Raw genomic sequence first — 12,714 nt, forward strand, 5'->3', positions numbered from 1 at the left:
AGATTTAAAAATGATGTCCCAAGCGTACACTTTCCATGAATATCCCTGAGCTCCATAGAATATGAATTGTTTACGAAACACACAATTGGAAATCAATTGCTTCAGACATTGTAATATTTAATATATTTTAAGGCTAGAAGGAATCATTATGGCCTGGTCTTCTGCATACTTTCATCCAGTAATAAAATAGGACATATTCATCTTTATCAGTGGATGGGATACAATGTATTCCAATTATACAGCTTCTCAGAATGATTAGAACTAAAGAAATAATATTAACAAAAGTATTTTTAAGAATATAAATTTTGTATAAATGTCTTGCAAAGTTATAATATCTAGAGGCACCAGGGGGCTTTATTGATCTGCTGGCAAAGCTGTTTCTGGTCCTTTAAGGTCTTACCATATGGGAATACATGATTGACAGAGCAATGATCTAATCAGGAACCTGGGTTATTCAAATATGTGGTAGTTAATGGCAGTTGACCAGGGATGAGGTGCACGGAGAAGCTTAAAACTAATAGAAAGTATAATCTAAGTGTAAAAAAAAAGAGAGGGAGTTTCCTGAATTTAAAATGCATAATTCAGCCGGAATTTATATAAAATTAATTTTAATTAGGTAGAATAACAGAACATAAAGTGTCCATAGGTTATTTTAAGAAAAGCACTATATGGGGAGTTAGTATAATTAACTGAGAAATATTTTAACATAAATAATATACCGGTTGATGACAGGAGGATGCAGTGATGGAATGGTGGCTGCATATTTTTATTTCCTCACATGCAGGTGAGGACTAATTGGGCACGTAGTATTGGGGAGCCCAGTGCCTACTCTCGGCATCAAAGCTTTCCATGGCATTGCTGCGTCTGTGCCAGGAAGCTGAAGCAGCAGTGATGTGGGGGCTCTTGAGGTGTGGATTCCTTAGAACTGAGGCAATTCCCCCCTCACCCCCCCCCCCCCGCCCAGGATATCTGTATATCGTTAGTATCCTAGACCCTTTACACAGCTTCAGTCTCCCCAAGTTTCCAACCAAACCCCTTATCTCCATCACAACCACTGACCCATCTCTCTCTCTCTCTCTCTCAATAACCCCTGACCATGTCCTTCCTCCTCCCACTTCTCCACCTGTTTTTTTTACCCACCAGCAAAAGATCCCTCGATGGCCTGCTAATTTCATTTCAAGAGATGCCTTGGAGCTGCTCCCCAGGGCCAGAGTGTCTCTAGGCTCAGAAAGAAAAGGAGTACTTGTAGCACCTTAGAGACTAACTGAGACTAACTAACTAGATGCATACTGATGAAGTGAGCTGTAGCTCACGAAAGCTCATGCTCAAATAAATTGGTTAGTCTCTAAGGTGCCACAAGTACTCCTTTTCTTTTTGCGAATACAGACTAACACGGCTGTTACTCTGAAACCTGTCATCTCTAGGCTCAGAGTGCATTACGGGTTCCTTGTGATGCTGCTAGATGAGCTACCCATTTGCCTCAGGTTGCCTACACAGCCCAGCTCTCCTCCTATTTCCCCCCCCCCCCACACACACACACACACACACATCTCTGCTCACCTTCCTGCTTAGTTCCCTGGGTGCCCTATATATCAGCATATTGTGGGGGCGGGGAGGCAACCAACCATGCTGAAGGGGACAGCCTTAAGGGGACAGCCTAATTACCACAAATATCACAAATATCCACACCACAAATATCACACACCACTGTGCGTACACAAGGAGAATTTCAATTCTGTGATTCCTGTAGGACTCAGTACCAAATCAGGAATTGCTAACAGCATAGATCACCCATTTCCCTAGGGCTCAGAGGGAAAAGAACTTGCAGCCACCCTCTAACACCAAACCAAACTCATACATCTCAACTCAAAACCATGTACCATGTAACTGGTGACAGCCAAACTAGGCCTATATCAACCAGCAGAACACATGAACATTGAACCAATAAAGCTTTCTTGGAGTCAGTTTATACTATCTGGTTGTTCAGTCTGGTGGCTCAGAGAGAGGATGATACTGGGGTTGTGTATGGCAGAAGGGGAGGTAGGGGAGATTGAGAAGGGGGATCTGGTAGTAATGGGGGACTTTAACTACCCAGACATTTGTTGGAAAAGTAATATGGCAAAACACAAAATTTCAGGTAAGTTCTTGGAATGTACTGGGGACAGCTTTGTGTTTCACAAAGTGGAGGAAGTAACCAGGACGACAGCCATTTTAGACTTGATTCTGACCAACAGGGAGGAAATGCTAGTGAATATGAAGATGGAAGGCAATTTGGGTGAAAGGGATGGTGAAATGATAAATGTCATGACTCTAAGGAAAGGAAGGAGTGAGAGCATCATGTAAGGAGGAAATTTTGTTAACCCTGTAACATACCTAAACCCCTGCCTGCAGCTGGAATACCAATTGATATGCTGATTGCTGAAAGCATCTGTAAGGCCTTTGTAGCAGCCTTAGCACAACTAACAGATCAGGAGGGGAGGGGGAAGTGAGTGACCACGAGGAGTAAACATGACCTTGTGACCCCCTGACTTGAGCTTTTTGTCAAAGCATTGGTTGTGCAAGATGGAAAGTCTGACAGTAGTTAACTATTGCTAAGTGAAATACTGCTGGTTAACTGATGGAAAATTCCACACTACTGGCTGGAAAACTACAGGCTGGAGAGCACCACACTTAACTTAGTTTCTGCTCAGCAGGGGTTTTTGTTTTTGTTTTAACGGCACAAGCTATGTAATGCTAACAAATTGGGTATAAAAAGAGAGAGAAATTTGAGGTTTGTGAACACTTGGGCACCTCTCATGTTCCCCTGTGGATGGAAGGCTGGCCACTGGACATCTACAGTTATCCACTCAAGACCTCCTCAAGACCCTGAGTAAACATGAATCTGGAGGTAATTTGGGGTGCTCTACTAACCTGTTGTTGACATGTGTAAGTGCTGGAGACTAAATAAAGTAGAAGTGATAAGTGAAAGCACTTTTGTTTACCTGCTTGTATCCTCTATCTATCAGCCGGACGGTTGTGTCCCCATTGATTTATTTCCTGGCACTGTCTCACAAAGAGTAAAGTTAGTTACCAGGAGCTTTGGGTTCAGCAAAACCCTGGGTAACAAGCAGAATAAGGACAGTGGACTTTAAAAAATCAGGCTTTAACAAACCCAGAAAACTGGCAGGTAAGGTCCCCTGGGAAGAAAATCCAAGAGCAAAAGGAGTTCAGGAGAGCTGGCAGTTTCTCAAGGAGACCATATTAAAAACTCAATTGCAAACTATCCCAATGTGAAGGAGAGTTAGGAATAGTAGTAAGAGGCCAATATGGCTCCATCAGGAGCTCTGTAATGACCTGAAAATCAAAAAGAAATCCTACAAAAAGTGGAAATATGAACAAATTGCTAAGGAGAGGTACAAAAGAATAGCACAAGCATGTAAGAACAAAATCAAAAAGGCTAAGGCACCAAGTGAGTTTCACCTAGCAAGGGACATAGGCATAAGTAAAGGTTCTTTAAATACATTAGGAGCAAGAGAAATATGAAGGAAACTGTAGCTCATCTACATAGCGGGAAAGGAGAGCTAATAACTGATGACATCAAGAAAGCTGAGGTGTTTGATGGCTATTTTGCTTCAGTCTTCATTAAAAACATTAATGGTGACTTTTACTCAACAAAATGTTTATAAATCACCAGGGCCTGCTAAAAATTAATCCTTGGGTACTTAAGGAATTAGCTAAAGAAATCTCGGACCCATTAGCAATTATTTTTGCGAACTCCTGGAGGATGGGTGAGGTTCCAGAAGACTGGAGAAGGGCAAACATAGTATCTATCTTTAAACAAAGAGGATCCAGGGAATTATATACCTGTCAGCCTAACTTTGATACCTGGAAAGACACTGGAAGAAATGATTAAGCAATCAATTTGTAAGCATGTGGAGGATAATAGGGTTATAAGAAATAGCCAGAACAAATCAAGAACAAATACTGCCAAGCCAACCTGATTTCCTCCTTTGAAAAGGTTATGTACATAGTGGATATGGGGAAGCAGTAGACATGAACATTCGTGACTTTTAGTAAGGCTTTTGATGCAGTCCCACATGCCATTCTCATAAACAAACGGGAAATGAGGTCTAAATGAATTTACTATAAGGTGGGTGTGCAACAGGTTGAAAGACCCTATTCAAAGAGTAGTTACTAATGATTCACTGTCAAACTGGCCAAGTGTATCTAGTGAGGTCCCATAGGGGTCAGTCATGGGTCAGGTAATAGTCAATATTTTAACTATTGACTTGGATAATGGAGTGGAGAATATAAAATACTTTAAAAAATTGCAAATGACACCTGGGAGGGGTTGCAAGCACTTTGGAGGACAGATTAGAATTCAAAATGACCTTGACAAACTGGAGTTTATTGAATTTCATCTTGCTGAATTCAGAACAAGACAAGTGGGAGGGAAAAATCAAATGCACAATTATAACCTGGGGAATAACTGGCTAAGTGGTAGTACTGCTGGGGGTTATAGTGGATCACAAAATGAATATCAGTCAGCTATGTGATACAGCTATGAAAAAGGTTATTATTCTGGGTTGTATTAACAGAATTGTCATATGTCAGACACGGGAGGTTATTGTCCCTGGCACTGGTGAGACCTCAGGTGGAGTACTGTGTCCAATTCAGGGTGACACACTTTAGGACAGATGTAAACAAATAGGCAAGAGTCAAAAGGAAAGCAACAAAAATGGTTTAAGATTTAGAAAACTAGACCTCTGAAGAAAGGTTAAAAAAACAAACAAACCTGGACATGTTTAGTCTTAAGAAAAGAAGATTGAGGGGTGATTTGATAACTTTCTTCAAATGTGTTAACAGCTGTTATAAAAAGGATGTGATCAACTGTTTTCCATGTCCACTGAACATAGGACAAGAAGTAATAGGCTTATTTTGCAGCAAGGGAGATTTAGGTTAGATATTAGGAAAAAAACATTGTAAGTGTAAGGGTAATTAAGGTCAGGAACAGGCTTCCAAGGGAGATTTTGTAATCCCCATTACATTTTAAGAACAGGTTGGACAAACACCTATCAGGGATAATCTAGGTTTACTTGGTCCTGCCAGAGCACAGGGGACTGGACTAGCTGACCACTCCAGGTCTCTTGTGGACCTACATTTCTGTGATTCTCTGATCTTGCATTCATTATTAAATATCAATTATTATTAATGAGATCAGCATCCTTCTCCTTCCCTCTCCCTCCCCCTCAGAGTAAGTTGCTCATCCTGTCCCCCTATTGCCCACAGGCTCCTCAGGAGAGTGTAGGAAAGGGCTACTGATAGCAATGAAGCAGCAGTGACCTTGGTTACCCCCTAAGCCTTCTCTCCCCCTCGTCTGTCATCCCCTCTCCTTTCACCCCCTCTTCAGCAGAATTTGCTCAGTGGACTCTCCCGCCCCGGGTTGCTGCAGTATCTAAAGTCCCACGTTTGCTGTGAGGGCTGTGCCTAAGAGCAGGACTTGGCTGCAAAAGAAGGGCTCCGTTCTCCTGGGGACAAACTTCATTGCTGCTGCTCTAGCCGGGTGTGTATACGCTGGTGGGAGAGAGAAGGCGCATCCCCCTGGCTGTCCTCCGGAGCCTCGGCTCCTGGGGTTGCGCTTTATTTATGTGTGGCTCGTTTAGAGAGTGGGGTGCACTGGAGAGAGACCGAGGCAGCCGTGTGTGTGCGTGCGCGCGCGCCTCTCTCTCTCTCTCTCTGCTTGTGTTTATGGGAGGGGGAGGGAGGGGAGATAGCGCATGTCTCCTCTCTCAGTGCAGCCACTAGACGCTCCCACCACCACCAAACTCTCCACCATCTTTTGCATGTGCAACATTTGCAGCCGGACAGAAACCTCTCCCAGGGCTATGGAGACTGCGGGAAAAATCCGGCTCAGCAGGATGGATTGCTAAATTTAAAGAAAAAAGGAAGGAGGGGAAAAAAGTCTTCTCTTTTCTCCCCCTCCCCTTTGAATTCATTTTTATTCTTAATTTTGTTTGTAGCCACCTCGTCCTCAATGCCTCTCTGAGCAGCATCTAGCGAGAGAGAGAGAAAGAGAGAGAAGGAGATACAGAGAGGCAAAAGAGAAGATGAGGATTATTTGCAGACAGCTTGTCTTCTTGTTTTCTGGCTTTTGGGGACTAGCAATGGGAGCTTTTCCTAGCAGTGTGCAAATAGGTAAGCGCTGCATTGGGCTGGGTGCATGTGTCAAGTGTTACAATCCTTTCCAAAGTGAGTTGGAAACCAGGGGCTGAATGAAGCTGCAAGATTTCTCCCTCTACCCCCCTTCCTTATTCCCCCCCCCTCCGGAAAGAGTGTGTGTGTGTGTTTGTACGGGGTGAGGGTGTACGGAGAGGGGTTGGTTTTCTTTGGGAAAATACATTTAAACTCAGTGATCCTTGGGGAGGGGGTTGTGCGGCATTAGAATAAGTTGTGAAGATCTCCCCCCTCCCCACCCCACCCCACCCCGCGCGCTCTTTAAGTGCGACCCGCTATTCCTTCTGCTTCTTGGAGGGATGGCGAGTTGTTTGAAAGCCGCTTTCCCATGCACCGGCCGGTGCAGGAGCTTATTTGCCATGGGGAGCGAGATGCTGCTGGCTTTTCCTTTCCCTTTCCGTAGTTTGAAAGTTTAGGATTGTGGGTTGTGCCCCCCCCCCCCCCCCCCGCTCCTGTGTCCCTCTCCCCACCCGTCCCCACTCGCTCGCCCTCTCGCTCGTTTCCCCTTCCCTTCTTTTCTGACGGGGCGCAGTTATTTGAATTCCTTCCAGCTCAGCTCCATCACTGCATCGCTTCTCGTGCGCTCCGAAAGACGCCGCTCCCTGCCCGCACCTGGGCTGCAGAGGAGCAAAGTTCATTACCTGCCAGTTCAGTACAGAGCCTCCTTCTTTCTAATCGAAGAAGCTTCGCTCTCCTCCATCTGCCCGCCGCTGAAGGCGAAGGAGGATGCTGAGGAGCTGATTTAGCAGTGCGTTCAGTATCCTGGAGATGGAGGCTAAATGGTTTCAAAGGTCGCTGCAATCATGACAAATCTGGGTATTTCAATATGAAAGGCTGGGAACCGCGGAAGCAGGAATAGAGCCCGAATGCAGCTGGGAGGTTCACATCGCTTTAGGACAGTGATTTAAGGTGGTGGCTGTGCTTATGAATATGATTAGCTCATGTATCCCTCGACCTGCTAGGACCAGTATTACGGAGTAGCTTTGGGAGAGGTAGTTGGCTGGTTTCATAGTACAGTGATTGGCTTGTGAATAATTGACTCTTGCTTCCTTTGCTGTTCTTGTAGGTGGTCTCTTCATCAGAAACACAGATCAGGAATATACTGCTTTTCGATTAGCCATTTTTCTTCATAATACCAGCCCCAACGCCTCTGAAGCACCTTTTAATTTGGTTCCTCACGTAGACAACATTGAAACAGCTAACAGCTTTGCTGTAACAAATGCCTGTAAGTAAATGTGCCATTGATCTGGCCAAGTTATGAGTAAATTACAGTGAAATTAAGACGAGACCACATCATTACCTTGTATAAAACAATCTATTTCAAGTCAGCTGCTCTGTTAGAAAAAGGGTGGGGGGGAAGAATTCCCCTTAGTTTCTAACCTTAGCAACATCCCCTCTCCTGCTTTGTGCTGACTAACTGAATGTGACATTTACTTTAGTGTTATTACTGTAGTTTCTTGCTTTCTGGTTTCTATGGAGATGGATTTTGCCTTTGTAAAGAAAAATTGTGAATTATGAATGTCTCTGATGCTGTTAGGCATGGCACGTCTTGCTTGCATTTGAAAAGACACCATAATATTTGTGATCACAAGTGCTCTTCTCATGGCTAAAAGGGGACAGTGAAGCAATGGTGTGCAGGATAATATATTTGAGGAGGTTGACGCTGCAGTTCATCTAGTGATGTCACTTGAGCCTGCCTTGCTCTTATATTCTGGGTTGTAAATGTCTCTTATTATCTCCTAATGCATACATCCTGTGGGTATGTCTCCATACAGCCACACATTGGTGCCAGATCAAGTTAGCATCCGATCTACTTGATTTCACAAACCACTCCAACTGGAACAATTTCTCCCCTCCCCCAGTCTGTGCACACTTTCTCGTTAAAAAGAGATGCTCTTGCGAATATGGGATACATATTTTTTTTACAATAGAGTATAGCTGAACTTCCACGTTTCCTCGGATTCCTTCAACACTGGGTAGACGCTTAAAGCTACTTAATGTCTGAGGGTGGGGAAGCATTTGTGTTTCTGTTCATCTAAGTTGGACTTCATAAGAGGTATTCATTTTACAGTGTAGGGCAAAATGATTTAGTGGTACATAGCTAAATACCACGAAAATCGCTGCTTCTTCTGTATACATATTTCAGGATTCAAATTCCATGTTTTTTCTCAGTGGTTTCCCAAGAATGAATTGCCCCAGGAAATAGGAGCACTGAGCAACATTGCTAAGAGAGAATTCAAAATAGAAACAGATTGGAGAAGGTTTTCCTGTTCAGTGTGCCTTTAAAACACATACAATATTTCTTAAGTTATCTGGGTTCTCACATCCATCTCTTTTATACTTTTAATATATGTGTATTGTATGTACAGCACACTTCACATTTTAGAACCTATGGGATGCCTGTTAAATGTATTTATATAATCCTTTGCTACTCCAATCTTCAGATGACTGTGTCACCTCATTTAACAAGAAAAGCTTTTATGTTGCCAAAATGGCACCAGTGCATATATACAGAAAAGATTTATGCCCCCGAGTGTGAATTCAGTATTAAGCAAGGTATTAGTTATGTTTAATGCTAAAATCAACTCCAAATAAGTAAAGGAGAAAGGAGTTTTAAAAAGTGCTTTTAAAAGTAGATAGAATATTAGATCCACCCAGGTGTATTTCACTGAGAAATAGTGCATCGCATATGACCTTTTGCCGGCACTGCTCATTTATTATTGATTTAGAATTGATGCAGTGGATTTTGAAATATTTTTTGTTTTAGTTTTTGGTTTTTCTAAGCATTTGTACCTTAAATTTAATAATTATAACTAAAACCAGTTGTCTGTGAATCTGCCTTCACTTCAGTCCTTCCAGATGATTTTAATGGCTGTTATTAAACTTTAAGCCCAAAACTATTGCACACACTGTTAGGTAGAACAATACTGGGTTTAATAATAACTCTGATTTGCATACATTTTAAAACCATTATCTATGACTGCACTACTTCTGCATATAAGACCAACATTTTAGGTACCAAAAGTGTGTTCTCTAACTTCCTCTTCATTTAAACTATTCACAGTTGCTCCTTTAGCTCTCTTTCCACCATCTTCCCATTATGTTGTGTTTAGTTTGCATTATTTTAACTGATGAAAAAATGGTTCCTTTATATTTGCTGTCACTTATGGAAAGAGTGACTCATACCCTGATCAAAATTACAACAAAATGTATAGCGAAGATAGTCTTGCAGTTCTAAGCAATTTAGTGATTCATAGATGATAAATATGGACAATATACAGAAATGAAAAAACAAACAAGTATATGTAATTATACATATGTCTGCATGCATTTGGTAGCCCCAACTCTGCAGGCCTTATTCAGGCAAATCTCCCACTTAAATCAATATGTATTTTTATCCAAACATTAGTAATTATATTTGTCATATTTTACAGTTCTCTATGCCAACAGGTCTAATTGTGTTTATTGTATTTATTTTTGTCTAAGATATTTGAATAGTGGGGAATATATTTTTTTAAAAGTGCCCCTCCCAATGAAGTACAGGCAAACTGACTGACAAATGAATGAACATATCGCATGTCCCTTAAGCTAAATATGAGCAGAATCCTGCAAAAATCAATTGTCTGATAGCTGGAGGACACAGGCATCCATGTGATTGAATTTGTTGGGTTGACAGAGGCTTCCAAAGCACAGATGTGTGAGATTGTCTAACCTAATTAAAGATAAAAAGTCTGCATTAAGTAGTATCATAGCAATCCATGGCAATTCATATAGATAGATAGATAGATAGATAGATAGATAGATGAAATAATGCCTCTGTACTAAACCAATGTGGAAATACTGGCTTTGGCTCTTATCGTTGTATAGAATTAAATTAGAGCACACACGCCTCAAAATGATACAGTACAATAGCCTTAAAGCTACTAGACGGAAATGAATATTCATGTGAGGTCAAGCGTAAAGATGTAAGACGTGACCAGTTAGCTTTATTTTTATTTCTATTTCACTGCAGAGGTGACTCGTAAAACTGCAGTGTTTGGCCCATTCCATGTATTAAGGACAATAAACAGGACATATTAAAGGTTTATGGCTTGTACGTTGGTCGAATCATGTTAAATCATGTGAATATTTTGTTTGTCTTTCCAATAGACTAAAACAGTTGAGTGTCTGCTTCCTATGTACCATGATGTTTATCCAGGAACACTTTGGAATTGAAGGTTTCAGAGTAACACCCGTGTTAGTCTGTATTCGCAAAAATAGCAAAAAAAGCTTTCATGAGCTTATGCTCAAATAAATTGGTTAGTCTCTAAGGTGCCACAAGTACACCTTTTCTTTTTGGAATTGTAATCTTTCTCTGTGTTCAGTTTATATACATTGTGATTGTCTGTCTTTGTTTTGGCTTTTAAGAGCCCCAGAACCATCACATTTTTTCTTATAAATCATGCATTCTTGAGAAACAGGTCATTTTATCAGACAGATTTTATTGTAGTTCAAATAAAATGGACCTGATTTGCACCAGCTTGGGTTTACCCCCTGTGCTGGTGTCTTATTTAAATCCTTTAAATTACATGCATTATTCAGAGAATCTCTTTTACTGACAGAAGGAACTGAAATTATTGCAAAACATGGATCTTACAAGATTTTGACTCATCAGAACACAATAAACATAAAAAAGTTGTAATATTTGACTAATACCATACATTTGTTTGCACAATATATGCAGATGCTTTTGCCTGTGATTAAAGGTCCAACTTCAATTATGTTTCACATATAAGAGTTATGCATTTATTTTTGGAGCGGATAGTACATATTTATTCTTTAGCTAAATATAAAAGGACGTCTTTCATTACATGCTATCCTCTATATTTCACTAATGCACTTCAACAATTCTATCAACATAATATGACCAGGTTTTAAAGCCATTTGAATACTTTAGAGAAACAGCTGAAGTTGTATAATTGCTACAAAAAGCAATTTGCCCACCAGAAGTATCCATGTCTTGTGCTGTGGGTATGGATATTCTTCAGCTGCAATATTAAAGCCTCTTAATGAATAGCCAGTCTTGCAATGCTAGTGGAGGACAATGCTGAATCAGAAAAAAGTAATATTGAAAAAGTGTGGACAACATTTTTCCAAAAGTAAAGTCTTTCCTGAGAGCCGCAGGTTTCCTTCACGTGCACTCTTAGCCAGATCAATACATTAGTGATAAGTAGCATATTTGCCAAATTGGCCACTCTTCTACCAGACCCCACATTATTCTGCTCTTAACCATGACTTTAATCTCAGACAGACAATATCCAGCAAAGGATAGAACTTTTTGTTTATTGAGTATCACCTGGTAAGGAAAAAACAGGAGCTTATTTTCTGTAAGAAAATTCCATAGGTTGGACTAAATTTCCTGTTTCTCCAGGAGTTTTAATTTTTGCTGGTTCTGTTTTAGAATGTAGTGCTGCTGACTAATGCAGAATTGATGGCCCTACAAACAGAGAGGGTCTGATCCTGTCTCACTGAAATGAACAGAAGCTCACCATTGACTTCAGAGTGCAGGATCAGACTGCATACAGAACAGATAGGCAGAGTGCATGCTTCCCTGCTCACACTGGTCTGTGAATGTGCATTACCCTGACCTTGGAGCAGTTGGGGCTGGGAGGGTAGTGTGGTGTCTATGTCCTTCGCATGACAGGCCTTTCTGCTAACACTTTCAAAAGGATTACCAATCGGATTTAACTATAATGCTGGTTTTAAATTGTGGATATCTATCAATTTAACTTATTTTACATAAGCCACCAAAGAGCCCTTAGGAAGTATCAGCTTTCATTTGCCAAGCTGCCTAGCAATGGGATTTTCATTAAATTTGCTTATTAACTCAGTTTAAACAATTACACCTCAGTTCAGCACTAGGAGTGTGACCATCAATTAATAATCAACTTTGTTTAAAAACATAGTGGTGTTCTTTAATTAGGGATCAAGGCTGTGTGGGTCTGACTGGCAAATTACTTATTTTGCCCTCAAGAATAGTACAATATTCCCAATGGCTAAGATCTGGGGTGTACTGAAAATTAGTACAGTATACACAAGTTTAAACTGCAGGGGTAAATATTTGTGTCAGATGCACAGAAGGCTAACTTTGTTGTTAAAATCCTGTTTCAGAAGGATTAGATCTATTACAAAATCCCATTCCAAAATGATTTTTTTTCTTTTCTTTTTTTAGTAAATGAACTTTATTGCAAATGAGACCCTTATTACTTAAACTGATCTCTTGCATGATATCTTTAACTATCACTTGCTGGTAGATTCAAAGAACATAGCTGCTGCTGACTTTAAGAGGAGTTATGTACACACGTGCGGAGAACAAATTCCTCACAGAGAAAATGTCTTAGCTTAAGTGTTTGTTTGCATGCTCTCTGTGAAACAATTCTGCTGCAGACAACAAATCCACCTTCAATCGTTCCACTTTTAAAATAAGGATTTAGTTTGCAAGGTTATTTTCAGGAAAATAAA

The 12,714-nt window shown here is 40.8% G+C and overlaps 1 protein-coding gene across 11 annotated transcripts in view; it reads left to right on the forward strand.

The window, feature by feature from the left end:
- The first annotated feature begins 2,677 nt into the window (after nucleotides 1-2,677).
- GRIA4 (glutamate ionotropic receptor AMPA type subunit 4) overlaps nucleotides 2,678-12,714 on the forward strand; it is a 283,762-nt gene continuing 273,725 nt past the window's right edge. For 4 of the 11 annotated variants that reach the window (XM_048844283.2, XM_075127061.1, XM_048844275.2 and 1 more), the window contains exons 1-3: nucleotides 2,678-2,887; nucleotides 6,000-6,174; nucleotides 7,280-7,438. In XM_048844283.2, coding sequence (XP_048700240.1) covers nucleotides 2,876-2,887; nucleotides 6,000-6,174; nucleotides 7,280-7,438 — 346 coding nt within the window. In that variant the 5' untranslated portion in view covers nucleotides 2,678-2,875. Of the gene's footprint in view, nucleotides 2,888-5,389; nucleotides 5,543-5,999; nucleotides 6,175-7,279; nucleotides 7,439-12,714 lie in introns of all 11 variants that reach the window. The other 7 variants (XM_048844257.2, XM_048844246.2, XM_048844287.2 and 4 more) reach the window with 6 other exon arrangements.

This window comes from Caretta caretta, chromosome 1, assembly GCF_965140235.1.
Source record: "Caretta caretta isolate rCarCar2 chromosome 1, rCarCar1.hap1, whole genome shotgun sequence".
Taxonomy (NCBI): Eukaryota; Metazoa; Chordata; order Testudines; family Cheloniidae; genus Caretta; species Caretta caretta.